This window comes from Accipiter gentilis, chromosome 7, assembly GCF_929443795.1.
Source record: "Accipiter gentilis chromosome 7, bAccGen1.1, whole genome shotgun sequence".
Taxonomy (NCBI): domain Eukaryota; kingdom Metazoa; phylum Chordata; class Aves; order Accipitriformes; family Accipitridae; genus Astur; species Astur gentilis.
In genome coordinates this window covers 17,354,057-17,374,717 of record NC_064886.1, presented here as the reverse complement: position 1 = coordinate 17,374,717, position 20,661 = coordinate 17,354,057, and the positions used below count along the sequence as shown (strand labels likewise).

The following is a 20,661-nucleotide window of genomic DNA, read 5'->3' as shown; positions in this document are numbered from 1 at the left end:
GCTGCATTTAATGGGTTTACACAATTTGATTTAAGCAAATTTGTTGGCTTTTATCTTCACATGGCCTTGAGCACCTAGAGTGATCACGCTGGCGTGCAAGGTACAGCTCTTTCCTTTCTCTGAACCATTTCTAGTATTACAGAGCCCTTGGATATATTCCATACCTCCAGCATCCTGACTGGGGCTTTGCTGCCTTTTTCCAGCAGCGCAGTGAGTTTGCTACAGCATTACTGTTCTGTTTTATTCTTTATTTGCCTACTGCTGCTGAGCACTAAGCTGAGTGTCCCAACTCAGATGGTGCCTTTTCAAGAGTCAGCACTCCAGTCTGTGCATGTGAATGGCTCAATTTGGATTATGCAGTGGCTACAGCTACTGTGGTCTTGTCTAGCCCAGGATCCCCAGTTATGGTGGAGCACCAGACTTCACTAACACAAGAAGGTGCTTTCAGGCTCCTCCTCCAACAAGCAAACTCTCATAGCTTGATAAAGTCAAACATCCAGTCAAACAGGATAATCGTTCCACTTGATCAACTAACTCTGGGTTTGGTTGCATGTCATTTATTTCAACTTGTACAGAGAAGCTTGAACAGCTGTGTGGAAAAACACTTAATTGTTTTTTTTTTCTTTCTTCTTAGGTAATATAATTTAAAAGTGGTAAATACACAGTATTTAAACTTGATACACCTGATAAAGTTAAATGCATAATAAAGGGGTAGGAATGAACCACAAGCCTTGGTCATTAAACAAACAGTATAAAAATCAGCAATAGTTCAGGACCTTAGAAAAGAAACAGATCAATTGCCTGACAGGTAAGAGGGGACCACCAAGAAAAACTACTCAGACAAGAGGCCTGCTTTCCCCTTAGCACTTTCCTGTGTGCCTTCAGAGCCAAAAAGGCTTAGTACCCAGCATTAAGCCTACAGTCAGCACTGGGCTTGCTTGAAAGGAAGGGAGTTGGGGAAATCAAGCTACAGCCCAGTTCCAAGGCACAAGCAAAATATTTACTTCACTATAAGGAAAAAAAAAGCTAGCTTCACTACTATGGAACAGCAGCTAGGGAACTGAGCAGATTTATAGATACAGTACAGCTTCTCTAACAGGTCATGCATTTAGATAGATCTTTCTCACACAGCCACGCTTTATGCTTTCAACAGAACTAATCAACAAGAAAAATCTACTTTGAGTTTCTTTCAGAAATGTGCATTTGGCTGCAGCCCTACCAGAGCTGGCACTGAGACAATCATTTTGGAGCACGCCTTAGGGAAGCGCTGAGCTTTAAGATCCTTACAAACTAAGCCCGTGCTAGCCATAAGACACTGATCTATGGTAACATCTGAGGCCCAGTGACTATGGGGCTGGGCATTGAGGAACTGGTACAGCTTATTCTGTTTAGAAGCTGTGTTGCACCTGCCAAGCCTGTTTGGTAAATGTAAACTGTCTCGCTAGGCACCTGACAAATCACAAACCAGAGATACACAGCACAGAGCATCTCTACAACTCACCTTGAACAAAAGCACACCACACACGTTACTATGCACCAGCTACAAATAATCAGATCCCCTATTTTTTTAATTTTTTTTTTTTTTTTTTTTTTTGGCAGAACAAGTCCATTTACAGGGTTAGAGAACTAAGCTGCCCACTCGCACACATTTCCGCAGTGAAAAGTCCTGTTTAGGAAAGGGCGAGCAGGTGGCTGTAGTAGTGCTGGCACCCAAGTTACCTGTTTGGTTTTCCCATAGCTGAAGCTGCAAGGCTTTGGCATAGCCTCAGACTAAAATGGGAGGAAAACAGTGCATGTCTTATGGCTCCAAACTCCATAGTACTGCTCGTAAACCACAAACAATCGTCACTGGCTTTAGAGAGAGGCCAGGAGCACAATGTTTCACTAATAAATTGCCATTTAGGGGGAGCATTGCTTTAAGTGATCAAAAGATGTAAGGAACAGTTTGTGTAGGCACCTGCGCACTTGCTAACGCTGTCCTGGCTTTAACAACGACCTGTCCCAACTAGGAATTACCCCAGCCAGATCCAAATACAGCGAGGCCAAGGACCTCAGCACACTGCTGCTTGCGATGCCCAAGATGAAGGAAGACAAGGGGACAGTCACTTCCTAAAGGCAGGGCACCCATGACCAGGGTTAGCAGGCAGAGATCTTACCATTAATCAAAATACTTGGGTCTCTCCTACTGCCTTCTTCCTTGGGGCAAAGAATCATGCCTTAGCAGTCCCTTACGTGCTTGGGACATTTGAATCTTCTCCCTCTTTCAGGTACACCATCCTTTTAAATGCCTCGTTCAAGGTCACACAACCACATCAGACTAAAAAGAGAAGAAGTCAGACCTTTCCCCCCTCCCTGTCCCACGCTCCATCCTTAAAACAACTGTACTTACCGTGACCCCTTTCTTGAAGCAAACCCTGACTCTTCTCCAGCTCACCCACACTCTGCTGTTCTCCAGCTTTATCCGAGCACAGAGAACTTGGGAAAGTGAGTCAGGACATCAGAATCTCTCCCACCACACGGTAGATTATTATTTTTTTACAAGCACCACAAAATAATCAGAGTAATGTGAAGGTGAAAGAGCTTTTCATAAGAAGCAACCCGTGAATTAGGTATACACTTAATTTACTAACAAGCCTCTGATCCACAGGCATTCACAAATTACTGGTAACGAACTTGCAAAAAGTACATAGCATTGGCCCCAAAATCCAGATTAAGAGTTTGGAAAACAAAAGTTTATTTGAAAATTACTAGCTAATCTAAGTATTTCATTAAGATCTTAAATTCTAAGCAAGCCCTAAGTCTATACTTAAAAAATAGCATAAGTTGTATTATTTTTAATTGTAGTAAACCATGTAATGTACATGGAAGTGAAGGATTTTACCCTGAATTTTATATTTAATAATATATCTACCTCAATCAAGTAAAAGATTTAGAAACAAACTGTTACTAGTGCTTCCTCTGCTGTTCAAAACAAACATTCAGCTAAACACCACCTTTCACTCATATATCTGCAGCAAAAATAGTTCAGACTGAACTTAAGCCCTTAAATACCTTTTCCCTTCATACACTGAATACACAACCTACCAAGCCCTAGCCACGCCAAGACCTTAGAAAAGGCGTTAATTACCTTAGAAGGTAATTAACCTCACTTTCTGAATATCCCAAAGATGCTGTTTAATACAACTTGGCTCACAAAGGTAGGCATTCTTTAAAAAGCTGAAAAGGTGGGTTTTTGCTTTGTTCCCATGCAGTTAAAAAGGTGTCAATTAAAAACAAACCAGAATGACGAGAAATAGATACAACAACATTTCCGGTAGGTTGTGAACTCTCAAAGTGCACACGTGTAGTTTTACTGCTGTGTATGCCACTTAGCAAAAGCTTCACCCTTCTGCGTGTGCCCACCAACTATGTGATGGGCGTACAACACCCCTGGGATGCTGGCGTTAGTCCCCAGAAATTATTTGGCATTAAAACCAGGTAAAAGCAGTTCCAAATGCTGTTTCGTTTGGTTGGTTTTTTGTTGTTTTGTGGGTTTTTTTTGCAAAGCACTGTTGCTGCTCACACGATAGCTCACCTTTCTGCTATCAGCCAGCGCCTTTCCCACAAGAAGTCAGCAGTCCAAGCGATTGGAGATGTTCAATGTTTATGACAAGTAGTCGGATGTCTTATAACATGCTGCTATGTAAGCTCTACATCCAGCATTACACTGAAATAGCGCCACGTCATGCTGTGTTTGGTGTAGGCTCTGTTAATGTCGCTCATCCTCAGCTGCACACTTTAACAAGGTGCCCTGGACCAAGTTGCTCAACAGAACCATAAAGCCGATGTTCACGAAAGAAGTTCCTCCTCTCCCACGTTGGGCAAGTCGTTACACTTCAGATTATCTTCACTGCCTTGTTTCCTGCTTTAAAAGGAAATAAAGCAGTTGCTGAGCGACTCGGAAAAAGGCAAAGCAAGCAATGAGACACCATCACCTGCCCTTTCCCACCATGGGATCTTTGGGACCCTGAGCACGTGTCATCTCCCCCCAGCTCCCCTGTCACATGCTGGAGGGGCCATAAAAAGATGCAGAGGGGCAGGATATGCCACAAAAATCATCCCACAAAGCAGTTACGGGTCAGACAGAGGGTGTGTGAACATTGCCCCCGCGCCCCCCCCCAAAAAGATTCAAAGCCCAACTCCTCGAATTCTCCTCCTGTGCTCTGCAGTGATTTCCAGAGCATTAAGACAAGCTGCAAATATCTTTTTTGGATGAGGGCAAGGTGATGACACTTACGGCAGCAGGTTCCCGGGGGCAGACAACGACCGCTCCTCCCTCCTGCTCCCCTCAAATGGGTTCCCAAAGGATCGCTTCCGGATCATCGTTTTCACCAAAATCTGCAAGACCAGATTGGAGTTTGTCAGGGATGCTTCCCTTTCACTCAAGAGCAACAGGAACATCCAGCCCTCATGCCCAAGTAATTAAGAAAACTAGTGAAAACAAGTCAAACTTCTCCTTTTAAAAAAAAAACAACAACAAAAAAACAACAACAAAAAAACAACAACAAAAAAACCAGAGGGAAGTGTGTTTACAAGTCTCCAGCTGCTTAATACAGAGGCTGTATCCTCATCTGAAACCCACGGTGCAACAACTGAACACGCCAGTGAGAGCTACACTTAGGTGTGAGAAGCTGGAAAGGAGAGCAAAGCCAAGTCTGGGAAGATTTTCTCCTCCCCAGAAGTAGGTTTTACTGATTACTGCATCCAGAACCTGCAAATTCCCAGTTCCCCACAATTACCTGGCAGAAGAATTCATGGGAAAGAGAGAGGGGAAGGAAGGAACCAGCACAATTTTGCCTTAACGTTTACCAAAACCAAGCTGAAAAATTGGCCGTTTGTCTAGCTTTGGCTGCAAAATGCAGAGTTACCCAGCCTCAGCTGCAGTCAGAGACTGCCAGGAACAGAGCAAGCGTCGGAGTTCTTCCTGGGCATCCCCCAAATTATTTTGCTGGTGGGAGCAGAGAACAACATGAGCAGCACTGGACCCTGCCTCAGCATGTGAATCCTGCTCTGGGAACCCCTGGCTTCATTTGATATTCCTTCTTGTCCCTCTGTGCCCGATTTATCTGCTCACGACGGTGCACCGAGAGCCCTTACACATCTGAAACGCGCATGCCAGCAGGGTCCCGCAGGGGAAGGCATTTTATGCGAGAGTCAAAGCCACGTGAATCTCGTACTTGAGCGCTAACGCCTGCAGCTGGATGCACAAAGATCAGGCACCGGAGGATAATTTTGAAGAACAAATGCAAATGGGAAAATACCAGATCTGCCTGGAGGTGGTGCATTATTTAAGAGGCAAGAGTCACAGTAAAAGCTCATTTGCCCTGAGCTGTGCTAAACACACCTGGATTATCAACAGGGCTGGGAGCACTGAGGCGTCCTCTGCTGCACCCCTGCAAGTCACCTCCAAACAGGAGAAAGGGGAAACCCCTTTCATCAATGGTGATGTCTTTAGAGCAAGATCTGCTTTTTCAGCTTGAGCCGCGCAAGGCACATTTGCATATTAACGTATCTGCAGTTGAAGAGACTTCTGCAGGGTACCGAAGCGGGAGTGTCCTGGTTTCAGCTGGGATAGAGTTAATTGTCTTCCTACCAGCTGGTATAGTGTTATGTTTTGGGTTCAGTATGAGAAGAATGTGGATAACACACAGATGATTTCAGTTGTTGCTAAGTAGTGTTTATACCCAGTCAAGGATTCTTCACCTTCTCATGCCCAGCCAGCAAGAAGGCTGGAGGGGCACAAGAAGTTGGGAGGGGACACAGCCAGGGCAGCTGGCCCAAACTGGCCAAAGGGCTATTCCATACCATGTGATGTCATGTCCAGTATATATATAAACTGGGGGGAGCTGGCCTGCGGGGGGATCGCTGCTCAGGAACTAACTGGGCATCAGTTGGTGAGTGGTGAGCAATTGCATTCTGCATCACTTGTATATTCCAATCCTATTATTATTGCCATTTTATTATTGTTATTACTATCATTATTGTTTTTTCCCCTTTCTGTTCTATTAAACTATTCTTATCTCAACCCATGAGTTTTACCTTTTTTTTCCCCTGATTCTCCCCCCCCCCATCCCACTGGGTGGTGGGGAGTGACTGAGCAGCTGCGTGGTGCTTGGTTGCTGGCTGGGGTTAAACCACAACAGGTAGAGAGCTCCAGAAATGGAGCCAGATGTGGGCACAGCTATGAGATGGAAAAGGAGCTTCAAAGGGAGACCTGTACTTCCAAAAATCACAGCCTGGGTGTCTACAGGCAGATAATGCCACACCAGGGAACTGCAAATGGTCGCTTGCTGTTTCTCCTAGTGTAAGGGCTAGTGGGCACCTAAAGAAATCATTAGGTTCAAACCCCAAAAGGATTTCACTTTCCACACAGGGCAGGCTTACACTGTGGTTCTCACCACCACAGCGGGTTGCAGAGAATAAAAATATGAGCTTGAAAAGAGATGAGATGAATTCACCAAGAATAGCTCCAGGCGGGGGCTGGTGCACGCCGCGGCCCAGATAAAACCTCCATCCCGGGAAGCTCCCGCAGCCCCTATGGCCGGCTGGGCGGAGCAGGGCAGGAGCTCCTCGCGCCTGGCCGAAACACCCCCTTCCCAGCTGCGGGCAGGTCCTGGACCAGATGCTCTTTTACCCTGAGCAAATGCAGCAATATTTAGGCAGCCAGCTCAAGCATGGAGACTGGCAACCCACTGATGGGTCCCTTTGGGACTGCTCTGAAATACCGCCCCACACTGTGGGGTACGGCCACCTCCAGCGAGACACTGAGACCCCATCTTGCAGCGCTTGTTTCTGAGAGAGGGAAAGTTTTTGCTCTAATGCTGCCCAACGCTTCTGCCCTTCAGCAGCAACCTCCGGCTGCTCTGGACCTACCCAGGAGGCAGCACGGACCCTGGTGTGTGCCCACGGACCATCACCTCCCTCATACTCACCACAGTGGCCAGGCTGGGGATGTGCTTGACCGAATTCTCCACCTCCTCCTCCGTCACCTCGACGAGGGTGCAGTTCTCATCCTCTGTGGGCAGCAGCTCCGCTCCGTTCTTGGTGACCCAAGGGTGCAACTTCAATTAATAACACAGCCTGTCAGGAATGATTTCCTCTTTTTTGTAACTCAAACAACACAAGCCTGGCAAACGCATCTCCTCGCCCAAACTATGGCCCCTACGAGCTCCTGAAATACCAGGGAGCAGGGGAGAGACATGCCATTTCACTGGTGAGCCAGCTCAGCCCGGCACCGCTGGGAACGGCTCAGCCTGGAGCAGAAAATGCCTCGTCCAGAGCCAGCACTGGCCCCATCTACACAACCGAGCAATAACCTCGGTGACCTACAGCACTGGGCATCTCAGTGGGTTTTAGAGGAGAAGACCTATTTTCACTCTCATCTTACGGATGAGACAGCACCAAGAGGCAGGAGCGATTTATTCCAGACCGTACGTATGAGCAGTAGTGTGGGGAGACCCACCAAGCCCTAGTCTTGGACCTGAAAATCCATGACAGAAGGCAGAACCCCCTCCTTCTCCTTGCCCACACACCTGGCGTCTTGGGCAGCTGCAGGAGCACAAAACGGTTCAGCAATTCCCCCGCAATCCTTTCTCCCTACCTTAGTCTCCATTTTCTCAGCTTCTCGGCCCTTCCAGGCTCCCGCAGGGGCAGAGGACCAGAAATCTCCTGCGAAAGGCTGTTGCACAGTACTTTCCTGGTAGCAGAGGAAATACTGTACTCAGGGGTTTTCCTTTTGCCTGTGACTTTTGTAGGCACCAAAGGTCCCAAAGCTGAGCAGGTCCCGGAGCAGGGGAAGGAGCTGGGACTTACCTGCCCAGGGGCCCTGGGCACAGGGGGAGGACCTAGCCTGGCGCGATCAAACTGACTCCCAAAAAAAGCCGAGCAAGGAGAACCCAAGAGAAGTGAAGCCACAGCCAACACCAGGGGGTTGGGTCAGTACCTTGATTTCTGGGACCGAAATCCTAGATTCGGGATTTTTATCCAACATCCGTGTAATCAAATCCTTCAAGAAGTCTGTAACTTCTGGCCTGGGGAAAGGAGAGGGGAGAGATGAGGCGGGGAAGGGGCCGGATGCTGCCTCCCTTTTTCACCCTGGTGCCAGCTACTGCGGGTCCTTCCCAGGCAACTTGGGGCTGGATGCCAGCCCTGGCAGGGATGCGGCTCCGGGTACTCGTGCACCCAGGTGCCACGCAGCCCTTCCACCCAAAACCCCCCAGGGAAGCAAAATATCCCCTTTTTGGGCAATCCAAAGCATGATCCCATATGTACGGGGCTGGGAGAGCCTGACACCAACTCCACCCAGACTGAAACCCAACAGGCAGCAACTGCAGAGGTTAATCTATTCCCCTAAACACCTCTGCAGCTTCAATCACTCCTTCTTTGGCAACTGCAAACGAAGAGACATTGCCTTCCCATTTAATGCAAAGGAAGTTTTCCAGGGCCGAGGGCCAACTGAAGGGCTCAGAGCCTGAGTTTTGCAAAACCGCAGCAGAGCAGGGCCAGCCCCACCCAGGCAGTGCCTGAGAAATGGCTCAAATGAGCTTCAAAATAAAGGCTGAGGGGTTTGGGTTTGTTGGTTGTTTTTTTTTTGAGTACTTACTGGTCTGGGAACTCCAACGTTTGGGTCTTGATTTTGTTGTGTAAACTCAGGATCCTTTCATCCATAAAAGGGCACTACCGCCAAGAAAAAGAGCAATGAGAAAAGCAACAACCTCTGTTAAGAAGCAGCAGTGAGGCGGCCAGTTGAGCATCAGGATCTTGTAGGGTTTGAAGGAGAGCAGGGAGCCAGTTATAGGGAAATACCAGAAGATTTCCTATTATATCAATGACTTCTTTTAAATGCAATGAAAACAACATTTGACTAAAAATGACCAAATTACTACAACAGCTCCTTTCCTAAAAAATCTGGCCAGGCACAGAATTTCCTCCCTGGAGAAAAAGAGAAACATGGCCCTTTTGGCTGCACCCATCCCACGGACAGGCAGTTTCCCATTTCCACCCACAGAACCCCATCTCCCCTTGGCAATACGCCATTGCTCTAACAGGGGTGTGGGAAGCAAAAACCGTGTACCTGGCACATGGGAGGCATACGCCAACCCCCCCCGGACCACCAACAGTGCTGAAAAATCCATGTCATTACCTGCCCAAACACGAAACAGTACAGTGTGATCCCCATGGCCCAGACATCCAAAGCCTGCAGAGGAAAGAAAGCATAGTTAGATCTGCAACGGACAGCCTGTGCAAGGAAGATTAGTCCAAAAACCCTGAAATTGCTATTAAATACCTTTCCAGAGAAGATTTTCCTGGTTTCCGAGAGCGTCTCCGGGGCCATGAAGGCGGGGGTACCCACCGTGTTGGTTAAGAGGGCATCGGCTCCCTTGAACTCATTGCTGACTCCGAAGTCGGCGATCTTGACGTGCCCGTCCTCCCCGACAAGGAGGTTGGAAGGTTTAATATCCCGGTGGATTATCTTTTGATAGTGCACTGCAGCCAGAGGAAAAACAAGCAGTTCAGCAGCAGCACTGGACTGCAGTAAAAGAGCCATGAAGCCCCTGCACAGGTTTAAGCCTTTCTGCTAACATCACGACCAGCCCTAGCTTCAAAAACCCCTGTGCAGTAGCATGAGCCACCAGAAACAGCACCGCACACCAGCAGAAAGTCCAGCCCCAGGTTTGAAAAAAAAAATAAAAATAAGAAATCCCATCGTTTTTGCACAGATACTTACAGTATTCAATACCCTTGATCAGATCCTGGAAGTAGAACCGAGCCAGGTCCTCACTGAGAGGTTTCAGGGTTGGGATTTCCATCACGGGGCTGCAAAGGCAACAGAGAATGGAGCTCGTTCCCCATCTGGATGTGCCAAAACAGGTCCTGGAGGCTTTGCCGCCACCCAGCAACAGCATGCAGCCCCGAACGCAGGCACATACAGGGTGTACACAGCTGTAACTGGGTAGAGGAGACCCAAACCCACAGGGGAAACACCATGAACCTCCCCATTGCCTCTGCACCCCGTGCCCACCTCAGGTGGTCGAGCTGTGTCACCCACAAACCCATCTCACGTTCATGCTTTAGTAGGTTTAAATCTGGAATTCAGTACTCACCCTTGCTTCACCAGTTCAAACACTGAAACACAAAAGAAAAAGTGGTTACTGATCACTTACAAGTTAGACCTCCTGCAAGGACAGTCCCAGCACAAAATTTTATGACAAAAATGATGAAAACAATATAGGTTTTTTTAAAAAATGAGATGCTATATATACTATGCAAGGCACATGCTGTTTTGCCTGCTTCTGTCTCCAATTAAGGCGATGCTGCCAACTACCTCCTCTGTGCTGCAGCTTCAGCGTCACGAAACACCCCCTGCACGGCACCCTGAAACCCTCAGTTTGCCTGCAAGACCAAGCCAGGCCCACCCCTCGAGCAAACCTCTGCGCTTGGCCACGAAGGCATCGCACGCTCCTCCGCTAGTATGGGCTGAACATAAATGATGGAAAAAAAATGCCTCCTCCAAAAGTGTGCGTATTTACATCAAGCAAACAACTGCAGTCTGCAAGACAGGTTGGGAAGTGGTTCATCTGTACCGTGGCTAATTAACATGCGGCCTGTTCTCGAAGCCAAAGAAATAAAGCTACTTTCTAGCAGCCTGGCTTCAAAGCTGAGAACATAAATGCTGGTGCCTCTCATGGCAAAGCTTGCCCTGATGTCAAATTAAAGCCTATAAAGTGCTATAAAGCACTCCTGTCTCCTTTCTGAACCCAGACTGGATCCCGTTTATTCTGAGGGGACTTGATCCTCCAGCACATCCAGGCCATACCTGCTCTGGAGGAGAGACCCAACCCTGCATGCAGCCACCCCAAAACACAGGAGGAACCCTTTGGCCCAGCAAACCCTCATCCCGCTGGCACCCTGCGAGCACCGCAGGGCAGTGGGCAGTTACCCATGTACAGGTGGTCCTCGCTGGGGTCATCCAGGACCTGCCGAAAGAAGCAGAAAGGCAATTAAACAGCACCAAAAAACCTTGCAAATTAAACACTGTGATTTTTTTATTTAGCAGCCATGCCAGTTCTGCACCATCTGCACCATTAGCACGGTCTGCTAATCTCCAAGTTTCTACCCACAAGGGGTGGGGAAAAAAAAAAAGAGGCCAGAGATATAGCTGTACTTCAAGGAAGTAAATATTTAGACTACACAGGAAGCATCATCTGACTCATGAGTCAAATACACTCCAGCCTATATATCCTTAATTCTTGATTTTTGGACCATTTCATACAGTCGGTGGGCAGAGGGCAGGGCTGCTGCACTGCAGAACCCGCAGAAACACCAGTTCCTCCCCAAAACCCGTTTGAGCACTTGTTTCCTCCAAGGAAGCAACATTTTGCTGCATTTTCCTTTCTGGGCAGGGAAGAAAAAAAATCCTCTTTTGGGAGGTGGGAATAAAAAAATGTTTTAAACCAGGGAAAAACACGAGTCTCCCAAAGGCAGGACCTGCCATGGTCATCCCAGACCTTCTGTGGTCATTCCCCTCCACCCAAGCCAACATGTAGCCCATCCCTGCAGCATCCAGGCTCCTTCACGCTCCGGGTGGGTTTTGGGAAGGGGCTGACCGGCGCTCACCTCCACCAGCTTCACCACATTCGGGTGGTCCAGCTTTTTCAGGATGGCGATCTCCTGGTAGACCTGTTCGATGGGCCCTTTGGGCTGCACGCAGCCCTCAGAGGCAGCTTTGGCCCCCCGGGGTGGCGGGCGGCCTGCGGGAAAGGTAAAGATGGGATATCAGTCAGGAATGAGCTCCTGGGGTCCCCAAAGCATCCCCCACCCTAACACTTTTGTGCCACTTACGGGGGAAGCCCGCCTGTCTCATCAGCTTCTTTTTGGAAAGAACCTTCATTGCCTGCAAGAGGGGAAAAAAAAGTGGGATTTAGGGCAAATCAAGGATAAAACAGGACCGGCGGGATGGGGCTGGCAGGGAGCCGGGCAGGGAGTCAGTGGAGAGGATCCATCCCCATCCCACCCACCTCACTGCAGGCTCCGGGGCTGTGCGCTACTCACATAGTAGGTGTTATCATCCTCATTGTAGGCCAGCTTCACCACCCCGTAGGAGCCCTAGAGAGGGGCACAGCCATGGGGAACCAGTTAAGAACAGTCCAAAAAAAAACCAAAAACCACCCCAGCACCAAACTGGGCTCCAGGCTCCTCTGCAAACCCAGCCCCATGGGGACCCCACAGAGCTGGTGGGCGACACTGGGAGTAGCAGGGTGTATGGTCTGGCATCCCACCACCAGCAAAGAAAAGCTTCAAATGCCCCTTTTCATGGGAGGGAGGGGGAATGGGGAATATGAATAATAATTTTTTTAAAATATACAATTTAATTGGTACCACCCAGAAGAGACTGGTGTTGCAGCGAGGAGCCGGCTGAGCTGCGGCGGTGAGCGGCTGAACTTGCCATCTCACCGGATGGAAAGCAAGAGTCCAACACCCTCCTACCCTGAATTCCCCCGTCCCACCCCAAACCCGGCCATTACTCACCTTCCCGATCTCATCCTTCAGCTTGTACTGGTTGAGCTGCACACAGTCCTGCGGGGAGAGAGAGGTGGGGTTGAACACGAGCCACAAAACCGTTTGCCTTTGCTCTCCTCTTTTTAAATCCCCAGCAAAACTTTTCTCTGCAAACTCACGCCCTGTTCTGCTCCGCCTGGGCACCCGCTTGGGGCTGGGCAGCTTTGATTCATGAGCCGTAACCGCCAGCTGCCTGGCCACGCGTCAGTGTGTTTATAGATGGCTAATTGCGAACGTTAACGGCCGGGCGGGCAATATCGTCCGCTCACGTGGAACAAGAGCGCAGGACGGGCAGGCGGTGGTGGGGATCAGCAGCCGGGAGAGCCCCGGGGGGTTTAATGCCGGTGACCCGGTGCAGAGTATTTTTATTTCTTATGGGCAAAGCAGCTGCTTGCTGCCTGGTTGCTGCCAGCGCTGGCAGGCTGGGGGCAAGCAGGGCCATTTTCTCTTTAGATCTCAGCGGGTCTCTCTCTTTTTTTTTATTTTTAAGGGAGAGAAAAAGAAAACCGTGGTACACCGCTGGCTCCCCTGAAACGCAGCTGCCAGAGTTGGCAGCATCTGCCAAAGGCACGGAAGGCCGTGAGCCGTTGAGACCCACCTCCCCGAGGGCTGTCCCCCATGGACCAGGATGGACCAGGACGTCCTGCTGCGCATCTGCGGACACACCGCAGGGTTTCATCCCCAAAAAACAAGCGAAAAGCAATGCCAGGGGGACAGAAACCAGGCGGATGGGGGCAGGAGAACCGTGGGAGCAGCAACGATTCCCCCTCACCTGGAGTCCCGTGATGGACACGCGGTTCGACTCCACCGTCGGCCGCCGCGGCAGCCGCGGGGAGGAGTGGGGGGACGTCACCGGAGAGTAAGGGAGGGATGGGTAGATGAAGCGTTCGTTGGCGCCGTCGCCGGTCCCGGGCGAGCGGGCAGGCTGCGACCGCTCCTGCAGGGAGAGCTTTCGGCCGGAGAGGTGCAGCTTTGCCCTTGGCTCCCGGCCGTCCCCAAAACCCTCGCTGCCAGCTGTGTTCATCTCCTCCTCCTCCTCACTCGCGCTCCCCGTCGCGTCGTACTCGGTCACCACGATGAGCGAGGCCATGCCGGGGCGGTGGGGGTTCAGCGGCAGGGGGTCCCGCAGCTCCCCGGGTGCTCGGTGGCCACAGCCTCCGTCACGGCAGAGGGGCCGTGGGGTGGGCAAGCTGCCGGGGACGCATGATGGCATGGTGCGACCGACAGCCTCATGCCGGCCACGCTGCGATGGGGAGGCGCGCCTGCAAACACAGGGCGGCTCAGCCGGGCTCCCCTGGAAAGCGGGATTTCCTCCCGCCGGTTGTTACCCTACACATCAATTTATTCATCCCACAGGGGATGACGGTAAAGCCAAGGTGCAGCGGCGCAGGATGGCACCGGGACGTGCACCCACCCTGCCACAGGGCAGACCCCAGCTCCTTCCACCCCCTTGATTTAAACACCTCCAGGGAATAACAACCCCATCACCTCCGCTATGGAAATACCCCAAAAGGGGTATTTTACAGGGGCAGGATCCAGCCCTGCACTATACTGGCATAAATACCGCCTGCTTTCCTGCTTTACTGCTTGGTCCCACAGTTGGAGCAGGCACATCTCTGCCACACAAACATCCCCCGAATGAAGCAGCTCAGGAGCATAGGGACCTGCTTACCAAGCGCGGGGTGCAGGATCAGCCCCCCCGGCTCACTGTCTCCTCCCGCAGCCCGTCACTGCCAGCGATTTCTCTTCCTTCCCCCAGGTTCCCTACGGCCTCCTGTGCAAAAATCAGGTTCTTGAACCTTGAGATAAATGAGAAAACAAGCCTGTTAGCAACAAAGAATTTAAAAAAAAATAAAATAAAATCAAACAATTGAATAGTAATTTAAAAAGGGGAGAAAACTGTGTTAATTCACATATGCCAGGTGCCCCACAGCAGCCAGGGCAGCTCATTGGTAGTTTGGTTGTAAACCACCACTCTTCTCTGCTGCGATGCTGGTGCTGTTTTTAATTTCTAGGTTAACGAGCTGCCGCGGAAGCAAGTGAAAAAAAAATATCCCGAAACAAACAGCCCAGAAGCAGGAACAAGGTTTGAGGCGGTTTTCTGCCTGGTTCCCACACCTCAGCGAGGCGGCCGGTTAAAATTAGCTCTGCTCATCTCCATTGAAGTTTCCGTGATGTACCCGCAGCAATACCGCTCTGAATCAGCCCAGCAGAAATTACGGGTCAAGTACAGAAATCAAATTGTCTTCCCCTTCCTTCAGGCTTCACAATGGCCTAATTGCTGTTTTCAACACCAATCTATAAACTGGAGCTTTTTTTGCCCGAGTGGGATCGGCCCGGAGCTAAAGCCGACCTGGTGCCGCTTGCTGCTTCGAGGCACAGAAAAACGCAGGGAATGGGAAGGCTATAAATAAGCCGACGAACAGCAACAAGGACAAACTATTTCAGAAACGCCGCGTTTCACGGGACTGAATCCGTTCCCGACTGGGGCTTTGCTGGGCAAGAGAGCCGGGAGCTGCCAGCCAAGGCAAGCCGGGGCTCTGCGTCTCGGGCATCGTGGCTGCAAAACTCCCCTCCCGCCCAGCGCTGCTGGTGGCCACGGCAGCATGTTTTAATGCACTCCCAAAATGGATTAAAATAAACAGGCAGCACACCCCACCCCCCCCACCCCCCCCCCATTCATCCTGAACCCGCAGGGATGCATCTTGAGGCCAGTTGCCATTTGCCTGGCTTGCTGTGGGCACCCCGCCAGCACGCACATATAAATAGCTGTCCCCCAAAGCCGATCCCGAACGCCGTGGCCTCTACCCTCACCGTGTGCTGCGGCCTCACCAAAAAAGGCAGCTCGTCAGGGCAGCCCCACGATGAAGCTGCCCCAGGAGCATCGCTGGCTGCAGCACCCACCGGTCCCCGGCAGTGGCACAGCACGGCCGGGCATCCCGTCCTGCCCCCAGACCATTGCCTGCATCTGAATTTGCAAGGGTTCATGCTAAACTTTGCCGGGCTAGAGCAAAATTGAGTTATGAACTCCCCGCCACACTTGAAAGCCAAACGTGCCCTGGCTGGCAGGAGTTAATTGGCTTGACCAGGATAAACATATCAAGGCTGATTAATTCAAGCAGGCTTGCCCAGGCTCTGTAAACATGCTAAAAGTCATCCAAGTACCATCGTAACATCGGCTAGGGTGGAAAATCAGAGGGTTTTTTCCCTTTGCATGTGTGCTTTGCACAGAGCTTTGCAAAAATTGCCCTGTGAGATGATACCTTCCCCGAGAGAAACTCAAAAGTGGGATCCCACTGTTGAACACCGCCACTTGGGACGTGGGATAACCCCTAAGGATAACGCAGCCGGTTCTGCTTAATAAGCACACAGGGAGGCTGAGGAGAAGGAGAAGGAAAACAGCCGTATTCCCAGACAGAGGGAAAACTAAAATAGCTGGAATGGAGGGAATAAACCCTAAGAGGGGAAATACAGCCTGGGGGCTCAGGCTTCACCAATCCACCCGGGTCCTTGCCTGGGGAAAAGTGGCACATTCTGGTATGAACTCCAGCAGATCCTTATGTAAAAGCAAGCAGCACATGCCCACAAAATCCTCAGGAAATATAACAGCCTGGCGTATAGGAATGATTTATCGGCACGGCTTTTGGCTGCAATCCATATATAACCCATAGCGGCTGCGGCAGGATTATCGAAGCAATCAGTCTCGCATCTAATTCAGCAAGGAGAGGGATATTAAAATGAAAAGAGGTCTGTGAAACCCTGGCAGAGGCTCTCCCTCTCACTCAGCATCCACGTGGCTTTACCGGAAACAAATGGGAGTGAAATTGGCCCCTTGCAAGGGTGAAGTGATTTTTACAGCCCCCTCCTGCTGCCCCAGCTCTGCTGTGAGCATGTGGTCCCTGCTGGGATGCAGCCACCTCCAGATGGGAATATGCCGACCGATTTCGGGGGGTGCAGAGGATGACACCTTCTAGCCAGCGCTGGCTGCACAGATTTAAATCAGAGCGCACGGACGCTTTGGTCTGTCCTTCCCTCCGTGGAGCTGTTTCCCTACCCAGGCGCAGGGTGGGCAATGGGACAGTGCCCCCGGTTCCCACCGGCTGCCACACACTCGCCTTTCCCTCCCCTACGCGCTTTCCTCCAGCAAGGCCAGACACGGTGTCAGGGTCAGACCCTCCCAAGGAAGTAAGACTTGGTGGCAGCTCCATCCATTCTTCCGTGGGGGTCCGCTCACGCACTGCAAAAAAAGCTGTTTACAACAAAATTGAACACAAACCACCTAAACCAAGGCTGATTTTACTCCCAGAGGATTCTCCCCCTGCTACGGCCGAAGGTCTGCGGTTAAAATTTAACCGGGGAGAGCACGCAGGGCAGTTATCGGCTCTTGCTGGGCAGAGTCCAGTGGCTATTTTGCTTTCCCTGGTCACTGTCAGCGGTGGAAGCGGCAGTGCCAAGAGCGGTGTCATCTGCAGCAACAGGGGCATCGATCACAGTTTCCCTTCCTACGGGTGAGCGCAGACCTTGCCAGAAATATATTAGTCACTGTAGTATACAAAGACCATATGCATCCCTGCCTGACTTTTAATGGAAAAAAATCTCTCAGCGGCTTCTCTAGAAGTCAGAGGACACCCAAAATAACGAGATACTGGAAACAGGCACCCAGCCCCCTTCTACGCCGTGTCCCTGTGCCCGAGCAGAGAAGATATTCATTGTCCCTGGGGTGAAGAGAAGAGCCTTCTGTGCTGCCTGGCCCATCCAACACAGGGTGGAAAGAATCGAGGAACAAATGCAAAGCTGGGCTGGTAGCATTGTAACGGTACCAAAACCCAGTGGCAGGTTTCAGTAGAAGTCAAAAAACACCTTTAACCAAGATTTTTTATGATCTTGACGATACCGCCTAATATTGCTTAAGCAATATAAAATGAACCTTCCAAAACAAGAGCGTAAGCGCTGGACATGGCATTGAGTACGGGCCGTGATGAGCTTAGGGCACCACCATCACCTCGTCCAGCGCTGCCGAGCGGCTCCCGGCTCTCCTGGAAACAATGGCTCCAGCCCGCACTGCCCACGAGAGAGGAAACGAGAACGGCGCTGCACTTTGTGAACACCACTTAAAAGACATTAGGGCTGAGCTGAAAGCAAAGCCTCCTCCAAATTACCTCCCCAATCTGATAACAGCCGCCTTCAGCGCTGGGCGATCAGACGCCCCTCACGGAGCTCTCAGGGGTAGGCTCTTGGGTTTCGTTGGCTGTTTTTCCCAAAACGAAGTGCTCACGGAGAGGGGCCAGGAAAGGGACGGGGCTCCTTCTCGTGGGAGAGGGGCTGCCTCTCCGGCTGGGGGCCACGAAGGCAGCTCCAGCGCCCACAGCCACCACACATCCCCTCCCCAGCGCGGTCCCCCTGGCCCTGAGGACAACCTGGTCCTGTCCCCAGGGATGGCATCATCGCAGAGCCGTGCGGTCAGCCCACAGCTCCATCGCACCAGCTGCCTGCCATCATCCCGCCGCCGCTTTTGAGCTTTACTGTTACCTTCGTGCTCCGAGCTGCGCACGTGGCCGCAGGGCTGCGTCCCACCTCCTAACCACGCTCGATCGCCCGCAGCAACCCAGCCCGTGGCTTCTCCTAATGAGACCTGTCCCCTGTACAGTCGCTCCACCAGCTCCATCCCCTCCATCCGCTCCTGGCCTCTCACTTGCTCCTTGACCTCAAAAATCCCCTCCTTTTCCCAACCCCACGGCCTAACTCTGCCCGGTCCCCTGCCCCGAGCCCTCGCCTCCCCGGGCAGAAGCCCCGTGGGGTCTGTGCCACCCCTGGTGTCGCGGGGACGGCCACCACCCTGCCGCATCCCCGAGCCGGGGATGCTGCCGGCCCATCCTTCTACCACCGGCACATGCCGGGGCTGGCGGGCGGCCGAAGGCGAGCGGGAGCGGGATGCCGGCGGGGCCCGGGCGGCCACAGCGCAGCTCCCTGAAGCGGGATGGGGGGGGGGGGGGGGGGGGGAAATGACAGCACGGATCCCCGAGCGCCAAAATCCTTGAGCAGGCCGGCTGCCAGCCCCGCGGGAAAGCCCTCTTTGAAGGAGATGCCGTTTCTGCTCGGAGGGCATCTCCGGCCCCGGCCGCCCGCTCCCGGTCGCGGTCCCGGCTCCCGGTCGCGGTCCCGGTCCCTCCGGGCGCGGCTTTGTCTCCGCAGCCGCGGGCGCATCCCCCGCCCGGGCCCTCCCGCACCCGCAACCACCGACCTGGCGGGACGCGCCGCTCCGCCGGGAGAAGGGAGCGGCCCCCGCAGCCCCCGGAGCCGCCGCCGCCGCCGCCCGCGGGGCCGGAGCGCGGCCGCCGCCCGGCGCCGCCTTCGCTTTCGGTTCCGCTCCGGCGGCGGCAGCGAGGGAAGGAGGGAGGGAAGGAGGGAGGAAGGGAGGGAAGGAGGGAGGGAGGGAGGCCCCGCTCCGCCCCGGGGAAGGGGAGGTTTCCCCCCCGGGCACCCGCATCCTGCCCGCCCACACCCCCCACACCCCCCCTCCCGTAAGCCGTTCTTTGGGGTGGTGGGGTTTGGTTTGTTTGGGGTTTGGTTTTGGTTGGGGGGGTGTGTGTGTGTGTGTGGTGTTTTCTTTCCCCCTCCGGCCGCGGGGCCTCGCCTTACCTCGCAGCGCAGCCGCGGGATGCAGCCGGGCTGCCCCGAGCGGTCCCGCTCCTCCGCCCGCCGCGCCGGGACGCGGCCCCGGGCGCAGCCGAGCCCCGCTGCCGGCCCCCCGCGGCCCGCAGGGACGTAACCCACGGCATCCTGCGTCCCGGTGCTCGGCCGGGGCTTCCTCCCCTCTGCCCTTGCGCGAACGCAGAATTTCCAGCGTGAGGTCGGCCGGGTGCAAAACTGGGTTACCTGCGTCAGCTAAGCGGTTGCTCAAGGATTCCGAAATCATCACCTAAAGGGGGGTTTAGAAAGCCCTTGTTTGGTAATGTCACAGTGGCCACCGAGCACAGCTCCTGCTCAGGTTGCAGCTCTGCGGCACCGGGATGGAGGCAACACTGCCGCACGGGCACGGCCTTTAACTCCCCAGGTGCCACCAGCCCTTTGTAAACATCTCCCTTACTTTGTCCTTGATAATTATTGGGGTTTTCTTACCGAGAATGTTCCCATCAAGCACCGTTCTTGCGCTGAGCTCACCTGCGGTTTTCTGATCAGCTCCTCACATGAAGCAACACCTTCAACCTTGACCAGATGCGAACGCCATGGCTGGCGCAAACCCTCTTCCTCGTTGTGCCTTGAGACCTGTTTGCGGGCAACGCTTCGACATTGTTGAGCTCTCCAAAGTAGAGCCATGCTTCCATGCGAGCTTTAGGGCTAAACACAGCTATTTTGACCAGGATCTTGCAAGCCACTCTAAAAATCAGGTTTATGCACTTACTGTAAAATAGCAGGTCCTCCAAATGTTTTCTGGATTGAACTCCTCAGCGCTGATTAAAACCTAGCTGAGAGGCGGCGAGCCACCAAAACTAGTGTTGCCGCAAAGCTGGGTTACTCTTCACTGTTAGAAATACAGTCGCTGTTTTAAAATCAAGGCACTGATTATCTGCCAACAGCCATGTTGCAACACTAATTATGAGATGGGTAAACTAGCACTGGAATACCCTCCTTTCAACCACATCTTAGACTTTCTCTCTTCCTGCATTACCTGGCAGGGCTCCAGCAGAGCCACGTTTAGGTCTGGTCTTGCTTTCTCTTTGCTAACAATGCCACAGTTTAATCTAGTGCTTCCTGGCAGGGTATCTATCTCCAACAGTTTACACTAATGATGTTCAGCTTTTATATAATCACAAGGTGAAAGGGACTGGCACCCCCAGCCCCAAGGTTCACCCACAAAAGGTTTACACTCACAAAGTGCAACCCTGTCTGCCTTGAAATACCACACTACACCTGAAATGAAATTTTCTTCCAAAATGAGGATCTAATTACTAGAAGTCAACAGCAGCATATTGGATATTGAGTTAGTTGTGATGTTCATTTATCCACCCATAAAACCGGAGCAGGTAAATTATACACAGCACCTATGGGAGAACACATACAATA

The 20,661-nt window shown here is 52.1% G+C and overlaps 1 protein-coding gene across 9 annotated transcripts; it reads right to left on the bottom strand.

Moving 5' to 3' along the window:
* Nucleotides 1-510: 510 nt before the first annotated feature.
* On the bottom strand, nucleotides 511-19,602 carry CAMKK2 (calcium/calmodulin dependent protein kinase kinase 2). 9 transcript variants are annotated; one of them, XR_007506711.1, is made up of 19 exons: nucleotides 18,839-18,951; nucleotides 14,270-14,396; nucleotides 13,370-13,859; nucleotides 12,568-12,615; nucleotides 12,091-12,144; nucleotides 11,881-11,932; nucleotides 11,656-11,789; nucleotides 10,979-11,015; nucleotides 10,143-10,164; nucleotides 9,767-9,855; nucleotides 9,326-9,525; nucleotides 9,182-9,235; nucleotides 8,642-8,715; nucleotides 7,982-8,069; nucleotides 7,640-7,735; nucleotides 6,972-7,100; nucleotides 4,277-4,377; nucleotides 3,575-3,904; nucleotides 511-2,475 (listed from the first exon to the last, which is right to left on the bottom strand). XR_007506711.1 is itself a non-coding variant. In XM_049805631.1 (18 exons), the coding sequence occupies exons 3-18, from the start codon at nucleotides 13,808-13,810 to the stop codon at nucleotides 3,829-3,831; spliced, it is 1,695 nt and encodes a 564-aa protein (XP_049661588.1). In that variant the 5' UTR covers nucleotides 13,811-13,859; nucleotides 14,270-14,396; nucleotides 19,474-19,602; the 3' UTR covers nucleotides 511-3,828. The 9 variants fall into 9 exon arrangements, 6 of the variants coding, with proteins under 6 accessions (XP_049661588.1, XP_049661589.1, XP_049661587.1 ...); XM_049805631.1 differs by lacking the exon at nucleotides 18,839-18,951 and adding an exon at nucleotides 19,474-19,602 and having other exon boundaries at nucleotides 511-3,904; XM_049805632.1 differs by lacking the exon at nucleotides 18,839-18,951 and adding an exon at nucleotides 19,237-19,460 and having other exon boundaries at nucleotides 511-3,904.
* Nucleotides 19,603-20,661: the final 1,059 nt, after the last annotated feature.